At 46.4% G+C, this 21,508-nt stretch overlaps 1 protein-coding gene across 4 annotated transcripts in view; it reads left to right on the top strand.

The window, feature by feature from the left end:
* Positions 1-932: 932 nt before the first annotated feature.
* TRIO (trio Rho guanine nucleotide exchange factor) overlaps positions 933-21,508 on the top strand; it is a 255,311-nt gene continuing 234,735 nt past the window's right edge. The window contains exon 1 of one of the 4 annotated variants that reach the window (XM_081919108.1): positions 933-1,297. In XM_081919108.1, the coding sequence (XP_081775234.1) occupies positions 1,192-1,297 (106 nt within the window). In that variant the 5' untranslated portion in view covers positions 933-1,191. Of the gene's footprint in view, positions 1,298-3,201; positions 3,260-21,508 lie in introns of those variants that run through there. The other 3 variants (XM_081919107.1, XM_081919102.1, XM_081919103.1) reach the window with 3 other exon arrangements.

Below are 21,508 nucleotides of genomic sequence, written 5' to 3'. Positions count from 1 at the left end.
AACACTTTCACCTTCCAACGCTCCTCACTGCTCTCGGCTTTAAGAGTTTCACTTCTTCCATGAAGGAAAGGGCACTTGACCTGCGGCTTCGCTTTATGAGCTCCCCTTTGAGGGGGTGGGGGAGGAACCACACCTTCCAATGGCCTCCCCAAGAGAGAGGGCGCGCTCTGCTCCCCACCCCCCTGCCATCAAGGCGCATTAAATGCATACTCCGGCGCCGAGGCATTAAAGGGGATTTCCCCGCTTGCACATAATGCACACCCCCCCGGGCCAATAGCAAAATGATCTTTCGCTCCGCGCCCCAACTGCCTCTTTCCTGTGCAGCCTCGCCGAGCGCGCACGGAGCTGCCCGGAACTTCCCGACAGGCTGCCGCTCCCCTCCCTCCCTCCTGCCCCGCTCCGAGGCTGCTTTCTCTCTTCCCCCAGCCAACCCCCGGCTTCCCTGGGCGGGGAATCGCCTCTCTTCCTTCCTTCGCTGTCCCCACCCACCTTTTGCAATGGCAAGCAAGATGGAGGAGCGGGGCGGCTTCGGCGCCCTCCCAGGGCGCTGTTGTTAAAAAAGCGCAGCTGCTCCCCAAAGGCTGCGGCGCCCTTGCTGCCCCCCCCAGCGCGCCCCGCTGCCCCCCTCTTCCCGGATTGCATGCCTCCCTCCCCACCCTCTCCCCCCATGCGCCCTCCCTCCCCTCCTTCCTGCAATTGTCTCTGCTTCTCCTCCCCCCCTATCCTGCATGCACCCATTGCTTAGGCACGCGCTCTCTGGAGAGGCTCTGCCAGAGCTGTGATCCCTCCACGCGCGCGCCCGCGCGCCTCCATCTATTATTGCGATCCTTTGGCTGCCGCCGGTGCAACCGGATCGATCCATCCACCCATCCAGCTGCCCCTTTCTTTTCTCCCCCCCCCCTCATTTCCCCCCTCCTCTCCCCCTCCCTCCATGCGCCATCGTCATTGCCAGCGCCGCCGCCGCGTTTCTTGGATGGATTTCTTCTTCCTGGGTGGTGGTTTTGCTGGAAGGTGAAGCCGGCGACCCGGGCCCCCCCCCCGAGGTTTTAGATCTCCTCTTCTTCCTCCTCGGACCCCCCAGCTCCTGGCTGCTGTCAGCGATCCAGGCCGAGAAAGGAGCGAGGAGCCCGGTCAGCGTGGCGGTGCCAGCGCGCTCGGGTCCGGAGGAGCCACCGACCGCGTCTCGCAGCCATGAGCGGCTCCACCGCCGCCTCCTCCACCAGCGGCAACGCGGCCGGCGAAGGGGCGGAGGACGCCGCCAAGGATTCCGCGGACATCGCGGCTTTCTTCCGATCGGGTGAGCGCTCCGCTTGGCCGGAGGGGAAAGGCGGTCTGGCGTTGGGGAGGAGAGGGTTGGCCTTTCCAAGGAGTTTGGAGAAGGAAGCGAGGGGGAAATCTCGGTCGTTCCGATTTGATTTCCCCCGTCCGGTGGTTTTGTGCGCTTTGGAGTGTCGCTGCTTTCCTTGCCCAAGAGCTAAAAAAAAGGGGGGAGGGGGGAGATATCAATCCTTGCTTCGGCAAGCCTCATATTTTTGCAGGATTTCTATGGCCGTGCGTTGAAAAAGGCCAAGTGTTCCCGGACCAGCCATATGTACCGCTGTATGCGTTTTACAGGGTCTCTTTAATATTTGGTCTTTGGATCTGGCTGTCAACTCCAAAGCCCCGATATAGATTCTCTTTTAGCCAGTCGGGGTACCTTATGTGCCCCATTCTTCAGAGCAGCCTCACCTCCTTTAAAGACTAGATTTCCCCTCCTTGATAAAGTCAATAGACTACAGAAGGCCAAGACTATCTGTGGACTGTAGCATGTGTCTGGGTGTCATAATCCACAGCCTTTGTCACTGTTTCTAGACAGCTGCTGTAACCAAGGAATGGCACCCAGCCGCAACCCCATCTTTCCCTTCCTCCATGGGGGGGGGGGGGAAACCGAGCATTTGTTTTCTTGTCTAGCTTTTGGCTCCAGCTCTGGGTGTGTGTTTATTTCTATTAAAATGAAAAGCTTCTCTCTCTCCATCTCTGCCTGCCTGCCTTTGCGGTTCGAATGCAAGTCTTGGAAGCGCAGGGTGTAAATAATCTACAGAGAGGCTAAGATAGAGTTGGCTTTGTTTGTCTGTTTTTTTTCTTTTCTGGGGAGCTGCATTTTAATTTTTAATACAAATTTGGCCTAAGGAGTGGACAGTTCGATTGTCTTTGTGCATTGATTTTGGTAGATGGTCGGATTTCGGGGGGGGGGGGAGCTGTTGGCAGAGGAAGACATGCATCTTGCATAGTTAAGCTGTAAGGGAAATACTTTGACACAAGGCAGGTGCTGGGAGCCTCTCCTTACATGGTCACTCCAGCTGTTGCCCAAACCTCCTTGTATCCTGTTACCCTAGGGTGGTAAAACTTTTATTATTATTATTATTCTCGTTATGGAGTGCTTGAGATGGGGTAATGGCTGCAGCTGGGAAACAGAATGGATAAGGCGCAGAAGGCAGGCGATTCCTCCAAAACAGAGCTTTTCCACAAACCCTACAAGTGCAGAAAGGTAACCTGTACATTAATGATGCCTGCCCTGTGTGTGAAACTGCCATGTTGCAAGGCTCCCAATGAATCCATTGCATATGGCCACAGGGACTGTGTGATTTGTATAAGACAGGAAGGGGTGGGAAAGGAGTAGTTAGTTGGGCCTGTATGTTTCTGGGCTTGCAGCTGAACTGAAAAACCGCTTTCTCCCCTTGGAAAATGGGGTGGGGTGGTTGTTGGGTCATATATGCAAGTCACAGACATCCCTTTGCTTCTGGAGCAAACGTACCCGGTTATGACAAATCCAAGTAAAAACGAGGAGGCTCTGTGGAATCAGGTGGGGAGGGATATCTCTGGAAGGAGGGAGGGAAAAGGCATGGGGTTGTCCCATCCAATGCCTGCCTGCTGTTTGGGGGGGGGCAGGGGGAGGAGGCTGAAGGGGAAGCCCAGCAGAAAGGCCCCCTTTAACGGCTTGCCTGTCAGACTTCTCCCGAACACTGCTTTAGACAGAAGCTCTCGCTTTGGGTTTTCCTCCCTCCTGCCAGAATTTGTTTGGTTCCTCCTCCTCCTCTGCTGCTGATATGCTGCTCAGCACCATCCTTCCAAGGAGGTGGGGAAGATAGGGCAGCGGGCTTCTTCGCTTGCCTAATCTGGATGCCTTTAAAAGGACCGAGCCTAGGAAGTGGGGATAGGTTGAGAGAAAGAGAAGAAATGCAGACTCATCTCTGGAGAACCGAAGGGGCGTCTGAGTTAGGTAGGTATTTTGCCTCTATTAGTGAAGGAGTAGACCATGAATGCTTGGAATAAGTGTTCGTTTGCTAGCGTTTGCCCTATTTGACGGAGAACTGGGGCAGTGGCGGGGGGAGGCATATGGAGAAAGGAAGGATGAAAACTGTCAGTTGTTGGGTCTCCTCTTTATTCTCCCACTCCCCGAGTTGGTTATAGTCAGGGAACTTGTATACAAGGGTGATCACAAGCTTCTCGGCTCACAGTCCCTTAATCTGGTCCAGATATGATCCTGGAGGGTGGTGGCTGTGTGGACAGGTGGCTGCTTTTCTCGTGAGCTTTCTTCTTGTTGTTGTTGGAAATGGGCTCCCAGGATAGACTGCATGGATCATGTTCCTCAGGAACCCATAATCCCTGTTGGACATCACTGCCGTGGTTATATTGTCTCGCAGTGCTGAGTTGCAGGGAGACCCATTCATTCTGCATGGCTTCAAGGGTGAGTGTTTTGCTTTCCTGGGCATTTCTGGCGTCATGGGAATTGGGTGAGTTGCTGCCCAATTGAGGCTGCTTTCCTCTAGGTTTGATCTGTGCTGCGTGACAAAGATGTTCTGGTGTGTGCCCGTTGCGAGACATAAGTGATTTTTTTACTGTTGAAAAGATTTTCTGCACTGGGGTTATGTCAGAGCATTCTGGCTTCTCTTCAAGACAGGCTTTCAAATTCGTCGGCAAAATTTGCTGGCCTTCATACCTGTCTATAGATACTTGTTTGGGGCTGTATCCACTGTCCTGGGGATAAGACTGTTGAATTCAGCAGGATTTGAAACCTGACAAAGGCAACATATGATTTCCCTGCCCTGGGCTACCTTGAGTTGATTCTTCTTGCCTCAGAGAAGGGACTACAGTATTTGCAAACCTTGTTCAGAATGTGTTATCCCATGGTGGTTCTGCTTCAGGTTTTACGTGATTTCTGATTCACCTGTGTTGTTACCCACTTTGAGCCATTCTGCAGTGAAAGCATCCCTGAGAATATTGGTAGTGAGAAGACTGGGAGAATTGGAAAGGCTGTTAAACAATAAACACAGGAGCTAATCATTGACAAATCCTTCTCTTTAGAATCCACTTAGATCAGGCATGCAGAGACACACACCGACTTGGCCTGTGTGTTAGATTTAATCCCACCTAAATCATGTTTTGGGACGCGGGTGGCACTGTGGGTTAAACCACAGAGCCTAGGACTTGCCGATCTGTAGGTCGGCGGTTCAAATCCCTGCAATGGGGTGAGCTCCCGTTGCTCAGTCCCTGCTCCTGCCAGCCTAGCAGTTCGAAAGCACGTCAAAGTGCAAGTAGATAAATAGGTACCGCTCCGGCGGGAAGGTAAACAGCATTTCTGTGCATTGGTCTGGTTCGCCAGAAGCGGCTTAGTCATGCTGGCCACATGACCCGGAAGCTGTATGCCGGCTCCCTCGGCCAATAAAGCAAGATGATCACTGCAACCCCAGAGTCGGTCATGACTGGACTTAATGGTCAGGGTCCCTTTACCTTTACCTAAATCATGTTTTATTTTTTTTATTTTATTTTTTGTGAAAGACCTGATTTGGCTTTCTTTGTGTCGATTAGCCATTGACTTTGGCAAATTGGGAAAGGCATTCAAATAAATACACGTCTCTGTAGGAAAGTCCTGGTGGTATGGGTAATAATAGACAATGAATGGGGTGGAAAGTGCAGCAATAGGAAACAAAAAGGGGGGGGGACTGGGAAGAACAGGGATGGGTGGATGGAATACCATTATGGCGTTTCAAGCATGCAAGTAGGAGTTTGGGCGGGCACCATGACTGGTCTTCCAGGACCGGCAAAGAGGGAGGGGGCTTTGATTTTGGAATGGTGCAGCTGCTATGGAAGAGTATCTCTGAGTCATTGGGATGGGTGAACTTTTTATGGCGTGGAATGTATTAACTGTGGACTGCTGGTTGCTTCCACTGGACAAACAAATCAAAATAGGTCCTCGGAGCCTCGATGCTGAGGCCTGGAGGTGCTGTTGAATAGCTTGAGGACCTATTAAGATAAAGCCTGAAATGGAATGTGGTGGGGCTGGGATGCTGTACAGTGGCTGGTTTGGTGCAGTTAATAATGGTACATCACTCCCATGATGTTTGCTTGTTGCAGGAAGTGGGGAGAATCCAAAAAAGCAACTAAAATCATGCTTTAAAAAATAAAAAAATCAGATGGCTGTGTTGCATATTGGAGGTAGGAATGCCTCATTCCGCCTGTAATATAGGAATGACCTTTATATTTAGCCTTAAAATGTTGGTCTCTTGAGCTATAGGAACTACAGACTTTGTGACCAAACTATATGAGATGCTCTCTGATTAGGTTTCCATAAATGTTCTGGGGAAGGTGGAAAATCCTCAAAATTGGATTCTTGGGGAGAAGGGGTTTCTGACTTCCTTTGCCCCCTACCCAGTCTGTCTCCAGGGTTAGAAACTCAGCTATATAAGCTGGGTGCCAAATGGATCCTTAAACTAAAACAGAATGCCAAGCTGCCGTTTTGGGGCCAGGTGGCTCGAAAGTTGTCTTTTTCAGTTCGACTTTTGGGTTCCTGAAATTCATTTAATGTTAGCTGCTCTGAGCCTGGCTTCGGCTGGGGAGGGCGGGATATAAATAAAAATTATTATTATTATTATTATTATTCCAATTGTGCAAATAAAATATAATGGATAGAATTCCACAGGGTGTGTCGCTAGTGTGTGGAAACAGTCAAGATCTAAGGATTTCCAGGCATGCACCTCCAGATGGTGTAGATGTCAGGCCTCACGCCCAGGCATCTTCACTTGGTCGCAAACGGCCAATAGGTAAGGTAAAGGGACCCCTGACCATTAGGTCCAGTCATGGCCGACTCCAGGGTTGCAGCGCTCATCTCGCTTTATTGGCTGAGGGAGCCGGCGCACAGCTTCCGGGTCATGTGGCCAGCATGACTAAGTCGCTTCTGGCGAACCAGAGCAGCGCACGGAAACGGCGTTTACCTTCCCGCCGGAGTGGTACCTATTTATCTAGTTGCACTTTGAACTGCTGGGTTGGCAGGAGCAGGGACCGAGCAACGGGAGCTCACCCCGTCGCGGGGATTCGAACCTCCGACCTTCTGATCAGCAAGTCCTAGGCTCTGTGGTCTAACCCACAGCGCCACCCGCGTCCCTTTAAATGGACAGGTGCAAAATGCGCCTGTCGAATTTCGAGCATGGTTTGCTGCCTGTGGGAAGCATGTGTGATTTTCCCAGCTGGGCAAATAGCAGATTTGGCATTGTGGAGGTGGGCAATTTATTGATCAGGATAGTGGCACGAGTGGAAAAGGAATAGCTCCCCTTCTTCCCAGTGCCACAGCCCTGGTCCAGCGTGGCTGCTTTGTATAGATCAGAGCTCTGATCTCAGTTCATCTCCGTTAGCTTTCCAGTAGTAGGCCGTGGTACCTCAAAAGGAAAGAAGCACTTCAAAGCAATGCAGTGCTTCCTGCTTTCTTGGAAAGAGTAGACGTATTTCTCAGCATGCTGTAACTTGGGTGGAAATGTTTCCTTAATGCTTGAAATAACAGGCACAGTAACACTTTTGGCCCAATCCGATACGCACACTTTGAATGGATGTTGTTGCGCTTGTGGGCTTAATACTTTGGCATGCGCGCCGTTCCTGCCACTTTCAATTTCCTTATTTTTATTGGCAGAGATCAATATTGGTAGCATGATACTGCCCTCCGTATTAAAAAGGCGGCGCGAGGGCCTTTCATGCATTGACTTTTCAAGCCTCATATACACTGCTGTGATGTAAGCGGGACCAGGAGAAGCGAAGACTTCCTGTGCTCTCGTTCTCCCCTCGTTCTCTCTCGTTCCCTGCAATTATATAACTGGGCCCACTCGGTTTGATGTGCAGTATAGCACTTCGTGGTCTACATTTTTTAAATGCCTCCTAAAAATAGAGGGAAGGGATGACTTTGAAACAAACTAGATCGAGGAAGTTGTGTAACGCTCAGAGTTCTTTTGCTATTTCAGTGGGTAATTTGAACTACTTTGAAAGCAGGGTTTTCCCCCTCTTGGGGAGCCACATTCTCTTGCGGGGTAATCTATTTGGGGCCGCATGCTGGCTGCGGTCAGAGCTGCTCCCATTTCTCTCCCCCATTTCTCTCCCTTTTCTTCCCCAACTCTTTTGGTTGCACACAGAAGGTCAGAGGTTTGAACTGAGAGTTTGCGGAGAGCTTTGTCCTTCAGTCCATTTCTGTTTTGCTTCCTTTCCACCTTCCTTGTTTCCCTCTGGTTTTTCCTCACCTGCATGAAAACAGGCCATTTTAACGGAATTAGTATATTTTTATTAAACCTTTTAAAAAAACAAACAAACCTAAAATGCCCAAACTTTTGAAATACACAGTGCATTTCAACTCTTGTTTGGATTCTTGATTCCTGGATATAAAAGTAAATATTTGCCCGGACACTTTCTAAGCCACTAGCAATCCAACTTCCTACATTCAGATAACATTAACTTGTCTCAAATAAATCCTGCATATTGCTGAGAATTCCAGTATGCCCAGTTGGATTGAGTTGCAGCTGGTTCAGAAATAACACCAGACCATAGTGCTGTGTGGAAAAAGCAACCAAAAAATCCTGGACTCCTCTTCTCAGGCATAGTAATGATTCCCTATCTCTTTTCCTGTAAAAAAAAAAAAAACAGCTATAAGTAAAGTCAGAAATTAAATTGCTATAACAAATGGGGAAAAAACCCACTATGTAAAAATCAGATTTGTTTTGGTTTTTTTCCTCTCTGGCGCCATTTGGTGTTGCATGTTTGTAGCACATTCGAAACGTTGTGTGTGGGGTTTTTAATATACATATAACTAATGTAGCTGAGTCCCTGGTTTTAAGGCAAAACACAGTTTACTGTTTCATCCAACCCAACAACCTACAGTTTGTACTTCTGCAAACCATAGTCTGCTAGTTTGGATAAAATGGTAAAGTATGCTTTGCCTTAATCCTGGTGTGTGAAACCAAGGCTTCCTGACTGCTGATTCACAGAACACAGAACCATGGTTTGACATTGCACCAGAGTTCTTTGGTTTCACTGTCTTTCTGTCCTAGTCTTAAGGTGGGGCATGCCAGGAGCACAACTTCTCATTTTTATGGCTTGATATCTTTTCAGATAAGAGAGAGAGAATGAGAGAGAGACTACCAACAGACAGAAAAGTAAGAATAGAGAGAGGAAAAGGGCAAAAATGTATGGCAAAAATGGTCCAATCTTTCAGGCTGGGGTTAAACGTGGATCTAGGAAAGTTTAGATATGTATTACATTTGTATACCACCCTTCCTTAGTCTCAGGGCAGTTCACAACAAAATAAAACACAAAATGAATAATAAAAATAAGAGCAAAACACCCCGCAGCCGACACATTTCAAAGGACCTAGAATGTTGTTCAGCCAAATACCTGGTTGAAGAGGAACATTTTCACCTGGTGCCTAAAAATATAAATAATGAAGGTGCCAGGTGAGCCTCCCTGAGGAGAACATTCCACAGGCGGGGAGTCACCACAGAAAAGGCCTGTTCTTGTGTTGCCACCTTCTGGACCTCACGGAGGAGGTGCATGAAGAAGGGCCTCAGAAGATGATCTGAGAGTCCAGGTAGGTTCATATGGAAAGAGGCGGTCCATGCGATATTGCAGTCCTGAGCCATTTAAAGCTTTATAGACCAAAACCAGCACTTTGAATTGTGCCCAGAAACTCAATGGTAGCCAGTGCAGTTGGACCAGGATTGGTGTAATATGCTCAAACCGTCTTGCTCTGGTGAGAAACCTAGCTGCTGAATTCTGCAGTAACTGAAGTTTCCAAACAGTCTTCCGAGGCAGCCCTAAGTATAACGAGTTGCAGTAATCTAACCTTGAGGTTACCAGAGCATAGACTACAATAGTTAAGCTATCTCTGTTCGTATAGGGGTGTAGCTGGGCCACTAGCCAAAGCTGATGAAAGGCACTGCAGGCCACTGAGGCCACCTGAGCCTCAAGTGACCGCAAAGGATCCAGGATTATCCTCAAGCTATGAACCTGCTCCTTTAGATGAAGGATAACCCCATTAAGAACACGCAATCTCCCAACCATCCGGTCTGGTTCTAATATGTAGAATAGCAGAGTCTGGGACGATTCCTACGGAGAGAGATGGTCCTTGAGGAATAATAATAATAATAATAATAATAATAATAATAATAATAATAATAATAATTTATTATTTATACCCCGCCCATCTGGCTGGGTTTCCCCAGCCACTCTGGGCAGCTTCCAACAGAACATTAAAATACAATAGTCTCTTAAACATTAAAAGCTTCCCTAAACAGGGCTGCCTTCAGATGTCTTCTAAAAGTCTGGTAGTTGTTTTTCTCTTTGACATCTGGTGGGAGGGCGTTCTACAGGACAGGTGCCACTACCGAGAAGGCCTTCTGCCTGGTTCTCTGTAACTTGGCTTCTTGCAGTGAGGGAACTGCCAGAAGGCCCTCGGCACTGGATCTCAGTGTCCGGGCAGAATTGCGGCCCTGAGCCATTTAAGACTTTATGGGTCAACACCAGCACATTGAATTGGGTCCAAAAACTAATTGGCAGCCAGTGCAGTTGAAGACTGCTACTCAAGATACACACAACATTTGTCTGAGGTTACTTGTTGCAGGCGAAGTTCGGTGGTTCTGTGCAAAGCTAAATATACTTCTTGGGTCATTTGCAGTCTTCCAGATGAGTAAGCTTCTGAGAAACATTGGGGTTCCCAGAAACTTTGAAAGCCACTGCTTGTGAATGGAGCCAACATGCCTTCTGATCAAGGAAGGAAAACCTTTGGTCTTCGTTTTTTCCTAGGTTATTTCCCCAGGACATCAGTTCTGTGGCCAGATACTGGCATTCTTTTTTGCTATTTCAGAAACTGTTATTTCTTGTTCACCCTTCATTTCTCATCTTGGTTATCATCATCATCATCATTTTTAATTTGTATACCATCTTTCTATCTTACAGCGGTTTACAAGCTGAAGAAACAAAAAATGTACATCTTACAACAATCTAATGCAATACAAAAATGTGATAATAAAACATAACTTTAAAATAGGCAACCAACAACAAAAAAGTAACATTCAACAATCCTTAGAATAGTATAAAATAATAATATCAACATATAAAAGGTAAACAGAAATCCACTCAACAGTTACAATAAATAATATCTAAACTGTAGTCAATAAAACAACGGCAAGCCACAGTACATAAAACAATACAATATACATTGAGAAGCAGAGACTAGAGGGTAGACTAAGGCAGGTGGAAGGAGGCCTTGCCTGATGGAGTCTCTTCCCTCATGATTCTGTTTTTTTGGGGGGGGGGATGACTTCCTTCCTCAATATAACCTTTTGTCCGCAATTCTGCACTTTGTCCTGCTCACCATGAGATGCTGCTATTAACTGTTAATATTACAGTGGTACCTCGGGTTACAGACGCTTCAGGTTACAGACACTTCAGGTTACAGATTCCACTAACCCAGAAATAGGACCTCGGGTTAAGAACTTTGCTTCAGGATGAGAACAGAAATTGTGCGGCGGCAGCAGGAGGCCCCATTAGCTAAAGTGGTATCTCAGGTTAAGAACGGACCTCCAAAACGAATTAAGTGCTTAACAAATTAAGTGCTTTACCAGAGGTAAAGGTAAAGGGACCCCTGACCATTAGGTCCAGTCGCGGACGACTCTGGGGTTGCGGCGCTCATTTCGCTTTATTGGCCGAGGGAGCCGGCGTACACCTTCCGGGTCATGTGGCCAGCATGACTAAGCCGCTTCTGGAGAACCAGAGCAGCGCACGGAAACGCCGTTTACCTTCCCGCTGGAGCGATACCTATTTATCTACTTGCACTTTGACGTGCTTTCGAACTGCTAGGTTGGCAGGAGCTGGGACTGAGCAACGGGAGCTCACCCCATCGTGGGGATTCAAACTGCCGACCTTCTGATCGACAAGTCCTAGGGTCTGTGGTTTAACCCACAGTGCTACCCATGTCCCATTAACCAGAGGTACCACTGTATTATTAGTTAATAATAGTTTAATAGCTGTCCTCCACCCTAACTTCCAAGGGTAGGTTACAACAATTTAAAGAATACAACACAAAAAATGGTTTAAAACAAATTACAATCACAAGAATAGGGTGGGTTCTAAACATTTATATTTCAAGTCTTTTTGGGTAAAGAAGTGTGTGTGTCACTCTCATGTCACTTCCCTCTTTTATTCTAATCACTGGCATCCAGTTTTGTTTTGTTTTCTTCAGTTTACATGGTTGCGCCCTGCCTTTTAGAAATTCCCCACAAAGCAGCATTCTCGCATTCTTTGATTCAGCTCCCCTTTGATTTCTCATTAGGTTTCAGTTTTGACTGTGGCTCTTTTCTTGTTAAGGCAAAGATCTCATGTTCCACATCCTTTTTTCTCTGGCCTCTTCCTGTGCCTAGAATGGTTGTTCTGAACATATTTTCCCGTATTTAAAAATGACGTTTCCAATTTATCCAAATCGAATCTTTTTGAACATGTCACCCTTGATACTGCTAAGAAATTAAAATTACCAGGATGTCATAGATCCACTCTGCCATCAAATTCCACTGTTGAATATTAATACAGTACATCATTTTGCAATCTGCTGATTTATTCCCTTCTAAACTACAAATGGAATTTTCTACTTGGGCCAAAAAAGCAGAAATTAACCCGCCCAAATAAGAAATGCAACCAACACGTTATCTGCCGTTCACTATGATATTCCTGTCCTTGCAACTCTTCTGAGCTTTTGAGCCTTTTTGGAGATAAAGGGTGGGCTTTTAGTCACAGGACAACTTGGCGCTTGGTTACATGAATTCTAGGGGACGCGGGTGGTGCTGTGGGTTAAACCACAGAGTCTAGGACTTGCCGATCAGAAGGTCGGTTGTTCGAATCCCCGCAACGGGGTAAGCTCCTGTTGCTCAGTCCCAGCTCCTGCCAACGTAGCAGTTTGAAAGCATGTCAAAGTGCAAGTAGATAAATAGGTACCTCTCCGGCGGGAAGGTAAACGGCATTTCCGTGCACTGCTCTGGTTCTCCAGAAGCGGCTTAGTCATGCTGGCCACATGATCCGGAAGCTGTACGCCGGCTCCCTCGGCCAATAAAGTGAGATGAGCGTAGCAGCCCTAGAGTCCGCAACTGGACCTAATGGTCAGGGGTCCCTTTACCTTACTTGAATTCTAGAAGAGATTTCAAAATCAGGAAATTCTGAGAAGGTTAGAGTAGGGTGCCATATGTCATGCTAGAGTTCTTCCTAGCACGTTATAACGAAAGGCTGCAGGTGTGTGAATAATGCTGGAATCTTTCTTGAATGTGCAGGGAATTTTTTTTGTATATCAATGGACATTCTAATGGGATGTGCTAAGTGCAACCAAAAACGATAATTCTCAAGAAAGAAGTGTCCACGAAATGTCACACTAGTGCGAACAAATTGGGGATTTCTAGTAAATGGTAAGAAACCAAAACTGCTGTTGAACAAGTCTTGAGAGATTTGAGGTGGTGGAGCAATTATTTTGATCAATCGCAGCTTCATGAACCATGGTTTATGTAGTGGGAGACAAGCATCAGGACCAAGTGCTTCTCACATGATCCTCCACCTCATGTCCTGGAACTTTATCCCTGACTTTTATTAATCCAGGGTTGCTGTTACTATCTGAACTGTGAATTATTGCTTAATCTTGGGTAGCAAACCAGGATAAGTCAGCCGATATGCGAGTGAAGGAGAAGAGCACTTGAACCCAAAATTTGTTCCTAGCTTCAGGAACGACACTTAATTGTTTTGTCAACGCAGACAAAACACATACCGGGGAACTAATTGGTTTGTGAAGCTGGGAAAGATCACCCAGACGATACCAACATGTGATTTTGTAAGAAAACTCTGGCAAGAATTGGGATGCGGCTGTGTTAGACCTGTGAAGGCAGCCCCAAGTGTACCACCCTAAACTATGGAGGAAGGGTGGAACAAAAAAGCAGTGCCATTAATCTGGAGTGTAAATAAGGTCACTGGGCACCTTGTAATTTTACTTTTCCAATTCCTGAAGTGAGGAGAAGCCGCCATCTTGCGGGATTTCTGTCCTCCAAGGCTACGCTTCTCATGAGTAGAGCCAGATTGTCACCTGAACGGGCTCTTTGTGGCAAAAGGGATGGGTTGGGAGAGGAGCTATGGGAAAGCATAGCCTTCTTTTTATGAGCCCAGTCATGTGACTGTTACATCACCATGTGGAGTTTTGAGCCTAGCCATGTGGCTGTTGCATCACAAGAGGAGTGGGTGGGGCTACAGCAGGTTGAGTTTTTCAGCCATCTTTCTCTAGCCTAGTGAGCACTTGGTCACTTGCTTACATTGGGGTGAAGTACCCCCATGTGATTCACCACTCCAGCAAAGGACCAGGGCTACTGCTGACCTGATACTCGGGGAAGACACCAAGGAACCATGTACTTCAATGAGGGGTACATGCTTTTTAGGCTCAATTGCGGACATCTCTGTTTAAAGGCACTCTGGAAGTGGGAATGGGCAGAATCTGTTCCTGAAACCTTGGAGGACTGCTTCCATTCATAATAGGGTAGTACTAGGTTAGGTGGGTCATTGGTTGAAACTCTACGTAGATCAGCTGCTTGCATGCTTGGTTTGCAGTCATCTTGCGCAACTAGAGAATGTGAGTATTGCATAGTTTATTTCTAACCTCTCTTTTTCTTCTTCAAGGAAAGGCTTGGATAGCTTTTTGAAATAATTCTAAATGGTTCTTCATCCCAACAGATTCCCTCAGTGGTGAACAATAATAAGTATTCAGTAGAAGCAAAATGTGATTCATCATAAAACAATAAAAGCTAAAAGGCAGCAGCAAAAAACAAGCACTGTGTGCAAGACAAATGGAGCACCTTTAAAATGCCCGAGTAAGCAAGAAAATCTTAACCTGGCATCTAAAATATTGTAATATTTTTGCCAGTTGAGCCTCCAATGGGAGAGTGTTCTAGAGTTGAGGTTCCATCTCAGGAAAGGTCCTCTCCTTTTTGGGAACGTATTGCAGTTCAGCAAGCGATGGAACCTGGGGAAAGGCCTTAGCTGAACATCTTAATGCATGAGCAGGACAAACATGGGATGAACTATATGGATCCCAAGCTGATTAGGACATTAAAGTGAATGATTAACACTTTGAATTGCTCCTGGAAGCAGATTTGCACCCAGATTAATTCTTTGAGAATTGGGGCTACACAGCCCCATCTATGCACAGGAACATTTGGATGGACTGAAGCTTTTAAGCCATCTTCAAGGGCAGCCCCAAGTGTATTACATTACAGTAGTCCAACTGAGTGGGCACCAGAGCATGGCTCACCATAGTTTAGCAATCCCTACCCAGGAAATATAAGCGTACACAACTGTTCAGTTCTGTCGGTGACTGTTGGTTACAATAGTCCCAAACAAATACTGTACTTTTCTGTCTATAAGGTTTTTTCCTTCAAAAATCATGAGGTTTTTTCCTTCAAAAATCATGCTAAAAATTGGGGGTAGTCTTATACATGGGTGGTGCATTGGGGGACGTGGAATTGGTGGCTGCAACGAGTCAGAGAATGTTATTGGTGGTTGCATCAAGGGGCTGGTGTTGATTGTATTATTATTATTATTATTATTATTATTATTATTATTTATTATGTTACCTTACGAGCTTCTCAAGGAAATCTTAGCAAGGCGCTCTATCTAGAGTCATACAGTGGGAATTAGTGTTTGATTCAGCAAGGAAATTCTAAGTTCTAAACAGAAATCTAAAGCCAGTTCTTTTTGTGTAACTTTTATTATTTAGAAAGCTTGAGGTGCTTTCCCCCATCCCTAATTAAAACAGGGGTTGGTGTGCGAGTCAGAACTGCGAGGGGCAAAATATAAAAATAAAATGGTGCTTCTGTTAATGCTTCTGAAACGACAAGTTGTGTTTTACCAGAAATCTCCTGCAGAGAATTATTAGCACTTCATTTTTATATTTCTGGGAAGTGTATATCTGTGTGGATGCCTTCCAAAAACATTAACTCTTTAGGAAGAAAAACCTGTTGTGGTTTTCATTACCAATATGGGAAGACATTTTGGATCTTCAGAGCAGAGCTTGGGCCTGTTTCTTACTGTGAGGGGTTGCCACGGTGAGAAGGAGGGTGCTAGGCTAGTTGTTGTGATCCATCTGGCTCTTAATGTTCATCCGCATCCTGGTTCTGGTCTTGTATGTCTTCTTCAGCCTGAAAGTTCTCACATCCCAGAATGTTCCTCCACATGGAAAATTGCTTCTTGCTTTTTCTTCAGGTGTCTGCAGAGGGTTCCTCCTGGGTGGGAGAGCTGTCCAGAGAACAGGGGCCATAACAAAGACCCGCTTCCATGTTGCTTCTAGATGGGCACAGTTAGCAGAATCTCCTTTAATGATCTGGGTGACCACAAAGGTGTCTCTTGGGGAAGGTGGTCCCACTCAATCACCTGGTTCCAAGTTGTTCGTGTGTGTTATTAGCAAGAGATGGAAAGAAGATAAAGTCCCGTCCGGAGAAGAATGGCAGATTAAGTTGATGGATTATGCCGAAATGGCAAAAATGACCGGAAGAATCAGAAATCAGGAAGACTAAAATTTTAATAAATGATAAATTATTTCCCCATTCTCTATCTTAAAAACCATTGTAAACAGTTAAAATTGTCAGTAGAATTGGAATAACACTTGAAGTTTAATGGTGGATTTTGGATATAATGATGTAAAAGATTTGGATTATTATAAAAGATGCAGGAGGAAATGACTAACAATAGGACCCACAAATGGGAGGAGGGAAGTCCAGGAGATCCTTTGGAATCTTGTTTTTATGTTGTATGTTGAAGATGTGATTGTAAAACTAATTTGAAAAGCCACTGCATTCTGAACTAGCTCTAGCTTCCAAACCATGCTCAAGAGTTCATTACACTATTCCAGTTGCAAAGTTCTCAGTGTGTGACCACAGTCACTAAGCTCTCTCTGTCCAAGAAAGGGCGGTTGATGTGTCAACCAAAGGTGACCATCTATTCTCCTTTCCTAATGACAATAGTGGAACCTGGAGAACGCCCCCCCTCCCCAAAGTATGGTCATCGGGAAGCTCTCTAGCTCATTTCTTTGTGTGCAGAAGTTCCAGGTCCAATCTCCTTCATTTCTAGGTATCAATTGAGGTCACGCATAGCGGTTTGGGATTCCGATGTTACAAGTAGAACTGGTTGTCATCAGTGCAACGTTCGAAATTCTCCAGGCACATTTTGCACTTAGCCACTTGCGACCAAGTGAAAGATGCACGGTGTCTGACTCCGTCTCCACCATCTGGGGATCGTTGGATGCTGACTGTTTTCACACATTAGCAATGCATCCTGTAGAATTCTACCCATTATGTTTTATCTGCACAATCAGAATGAATTTCAGGAACCAAAAAGTATTGAAAAATATGATTTTCGAGTCGTCCGGCCCCAAAATGGCAACCAGGCATTCCATTTTGGTGATTGCAACCCTGATTTAAGGAGCCATTTGGCGCCTAGCTTATATACCTGAGTTTCTTGCCCTGCATCATTATACAGTGAAACCTTGGTTCTCAAGCTTAATCCATTCCAGGAGTCTGTTCCAAAACTAAGGCATGCTTTCCCATAGAAAGTAATGCAAAACGGATCAATCCGTTCCAGACTTTTAAAAAGAACCCCTAAAACAGCAATTTAGCATGAATTTTACCATCTAATGAAACCGTTGAGCCATAAAATGAAAGCAATAATCAGTTCACTGCACTATAAAATAAATAAGGCAGTATTGTAGATGGTAAAAATAAAAATTGTTATTTTTTCTTACCTGCACTGATGATAGTCATTGTTTGGATGGGGGGCTTTTATCCATTTCTTCAGTCACACAATCAAATCAATCAGTAGCTGAACTGGGTTCCACACAGTCACACACAAAAAAATTAACCAAAAAAGTCTCAAAAACAAAAGCGCAAAATAAATAGCAAAAACAAAAGCGCCAAACTTAATCCGTTCCGGAAGTCCGTTTGACTTCCGAAATGTTCGAAAACCAAGGAGCAGCTTCCGATTGGTGCAGGCGCCCCGGAAACAATAGCCGACAGCTGCATTGGACATTCAGCTTCCGAAAAACGGAGTTTTCGGTGTTTGGGAACCAAGGCGTTTGAGAACCAAGGTACCACTGTACTCCAAATTTTCTAATGACAGCTCCCTGCATCTTAATATTAGATAGCATCTGAGTTACAACAATGCAATACCTTTAACAGCCGTACTGTACCATCAAGGTTTGTATTGGCTCCAGTTATCCCTCTTTGCCGGTCCCCCATCCCTCTTTCCTTGAGAAGGATGGGGAAATTGGCAGTCAACCCATTGCAAGTCAGAACTAAAATTTAGGAGGGGTTTAGGCTCAGTTTATAATGGGACCTCCCACTTCCAAAATTTGCCATCATCTGTACTGGCAACTGTTTTCTTATTTTCCCCACATGATAACGTCTAGTTTGAGTCTTTCCTATGGATACTTTGCTTACTGGCAAGTGACCCAATCAAAAGCATTGTGAAAATGAAGGATTCTGTTGCATATTGTACCGTTTTTCTCAATGGGATGCAAAAAGAAGAAAGTGTTGTTGTTGTTGTTTAGTCGTTTAGTCGTGTCCGACTCTTCGTGACCCCATGGACCAGAGCATGCCAGGCACTCCTGTCTTCCACTGCCTCCCGCAGTTTGGTCCAACTCATGCTGGTAGCTTCGAGAACACTGTCCAACCATCTCATCCTCTGTCATCCCCTTCTCCTTGTGCCCTCCATCTTTCCCAACATCAGGGTCTTTTCCAGGGAGTCTTCTCTTCTCATGAGGTGGCCAAATATTGGAGCCTCAGCTTCAGGACCTGTCCTTCCAGTGAGCACTCAGGGCTGATTTCCTTAAGAATGGAGAGGTTTGATCTTCTTGCAGTCCATGGGACTCTCAAGAGTCTCCTCCAGCACCATAATTCAAAAGCTTAAAGGTACCCATGCCCGTATGTGTCAGTCTTGACAGACTCTAGGGTTGTGCGCTCATCTCACTCTAGAGGCCCGGAGCCAGCGCTGTCCGCAGACACTTCCGGGTCACGTGGCCAGCGTGACAAAGCTGCATCCGGCGAACCGGCACCAGAGCAGCACACGGAAACGCCGTTTACCTTCCCCGCTATAAAGCGGTACCTATTTATCTACTTGCACTTAAGGGTTCTTTCGAACTGCTAGGTGGGCAGGAGCTGGGACCGAAAGACAGGAGCTCACCCCGCCGCGGGGATTCGAACCGCCGACCATGCGATCGGCAAGCCCTAGGCACTGAGGTTTTACCCACAGCGCCACCCGCGTCCCTTAATTCAAAAGCTTAAGGGCCCTCAATTTTTGCCCTCCCTGCCCAGCCTGTTTTCTCTGAAGCATAGGTAGGGAGTTCTCTGACGCAGCAAAACTTGAAGTTCTAAATGGAAGTAGGTAGGAAGAAGGACTGTGATTCAGTTTGCTCCAGCCCCTGGAAAGCTGAATCACTTTGTTCAGGAAAAATGCTGCATGACTAGGAAGTGATTCATAGTGCTGGTGACTTCCTTGCAGCTCTGGTTTGGATGCTCACTGTTATAGAAGGAGAAAAGGGGGGACTGGAAGGGGAGGAAAACCTGGGTTGAAAAAGAGACTCCAGTTTGCACCTTTAGACTGCACGAGCTATTCTGTTTTTTTGTTGCTGGGGGAAGTGGGCAACGCTTTCTTTCCCACGGGGGTGGAAATGAGTCAGTGCACCCAGGTAGGGAACATGCAAGCTGACTTTTGGCTAGTGGGAGTGTATCTGCGACACCAGCCCACCTTTCAATAATATGAGTGTCTTAAGAACTGTGATTTTTCCAGACCAGATGGCTTTTTGGGTTGGGCTTTTATTATTACACGTGTTTCAGGCTTTCTTTCTTTTTTAGTGTTTGTGCTAGGTTAGGGTGGGTCTTAAATTCCACTAGCTGCAGTGCTTTTGTTCTAGGAAAAAATGGTGGTGGTGCTGTGGTCTAAACCACTGAGCCTCTTGGGCTTGCCGATCAGAAGGTCGGCAGTTTGAAACCCTGTGATGGAGTGAGCTCTCGTTGCTCTGTCCCAGTTTGAAAGCACACCAGTGCAAGCAGATAAATAGGTACTGCTGTGGCGGGAAGATAAATGGTGTTTCTGTGTGCTCTGGCTTCCGTCATGGTGTTCCTTTGTGCCAGAAGCGGTTTAGTCATGCTGGCCACATGACCCGGAAAGCTGTCTGCGGACAAACGCCGGCTCCCTCGGCCTGAAAGCGAGATGAGCGCTGCATACCTTTAGTCACCTTTGACCGGACTTAACTGTCCACGGATCCTACCTTTACCTTTTACCCTTGAGTACCCCCAGAAAAAAACCACTGCAGCAAACACTCTGTGAGGTGAGTGAGGCTGAGAGACTTCAGAGAAGTGTGACTAGCCCAAGGTCACCCAGCAGCTGCATGTGGAGGAGCAGAGACGTGAACCCAGTTCACCAGACTACGAGTCCATCGCTCTTAACCACTATGCCATGCTTGGCCTGGTTGTTGGGTCCTGCTCGCTCCATTACGTGATTGTGATAACTTGAGGAGATAATGACTGAAGCTCCTTGTAGAAAGGGCAGGTTAGGAACAGGATACATTGGTACGTGTGCGTTTGTCTGCTGCCCTTTTTGCATGCGACGAAAATGTCAGCATTTGGTCTGACTAAGAGGAACATAATGTATGTCTGGCTTTAATCTGGTCGCTCATGTCAGAAAGCAATTTCTTCACCAGGTTGGCTGCAGATAGGAGCAAACTACTGTCCTGGGTCCATGAATTAAAGAGTCTGGCTCCAACTATAAAAGGGCGGTGTGGGGAAAACAAAATAGTTTCATAGCTCCTACAGCTAAGTGCCTACTCAGTCGCTTTGACCATGGAGGTGGAAAAGCCAGGTGAGATGTGGTCCAGGAACGAGCCCCTTTGCCTGCCTAAGGGCAGGTCTTGTTCTCTTCACCCCTTTAGGGGAAGTGTTGAGGTAGAACTCCCTACAGTGATGAGCTTTCTAGGATCTCTTCCTGATATATTGATCCGCTGTGGGTGGGAAGACTGTTACTTGCCATGAGCTCTTCCCTGATGTCTGGAGAGGAGAGTGCTGTTGCACTTGAGTCCTGTTAATGGACTTCCCGTAGTCATCTAATTGTCCTCTGTGAACTCAGGATGGGCCACTTTTCTGATCTGTCAAGCAGTTCTTACATTCCACTTTGCAGCAAGAGACATGGAGGGCTCCAGATTCGAGGTGCTGATCTTCCTAGGACAGAACCCTTCCATCCTTGATTTCATGTCCCTTCTGGACCACACAGGGGCCTGTGAATGTCCTCAATCAGCTTGCTACTGGTGAATATGTCTTTTAATCTGGCGAGATGAGCTCTGTGCAACATTGGGCAGGGCTAGGCGATTTCTGGTTTTCAACATTGCGATCTATCACCAGCTAAACATCGCGATACACTGATATATCACAATGTTTGAAATAAGGATGGAGCTATGTAGACGCATTGTCTGGCTTCCTGATTCGCGATATATTGCCAGGTCAGGAATTTCGAAACCGATATCAGGATATGGACTTCAGACCAGTTTTGGGCGATATATTGGTGTATCGCCCAGGCCTAACATTGGGCAGAGTTCTTGTCCTCAAGACTTTGGAGAAAGGCAGGGGATCTTCCTTCCAAAATAGCAATGAAGTAGTGAGGGAGTTTCTAGATCTCAGCATGGCATCTAGGGGGAAGACTTTGTCCCCTTCTCAAGTGGTGGGGGGGAGGTGGCAGGCTTCGTGATGAGCGTAAGTTTTAGCGGACTACCAGGGCCAGCAACTCATTCTCCATACAGTAAGACAAATCTGTGTTCAGGAAGCTCAGACCCAAGAGAAGGTAGGTCCCTGGAGATTTAACTCCCCTACAGGGATCAGTCTGTCTCAGTGTGAGAAATCTTCTTTCCCTGCCACAGTGTGTGGAAAGGTTTTCGCCGGGTAAAACATACCATTTAGGCTTGAGGAATGAAAATAGCTACTAAGGTTTAAAAGGAGACGAGGATTCCTTGAACTTCAGCTGTTAGCTCTGATTGCTGTCCTTTGCTTGTTATGTGGTTCAGAGCGCACAAATGGACTGAGGAATGTAGAACGAAAGCATTAAAGGCATTGGGGGAGGAGCTTCTGGAAAGATTAATATAATAATATTATTAATAATAATCCCA

This window comes from Podarcis melisellensis, assembly GCF_964234715.1.
Source record: "Podarcis melisellensis genome assembly, chromosome: 7".
Classification (NCBI taxonomy): Eukaryota; Metazoa; Chordata; class Lepidosauria; order Squamata; family Lacertidae; genus Podarcis; species Podarcis melisellensis.
This window is presented reverse-complemented; position numbering and strand designations above follow the sequence as displayed.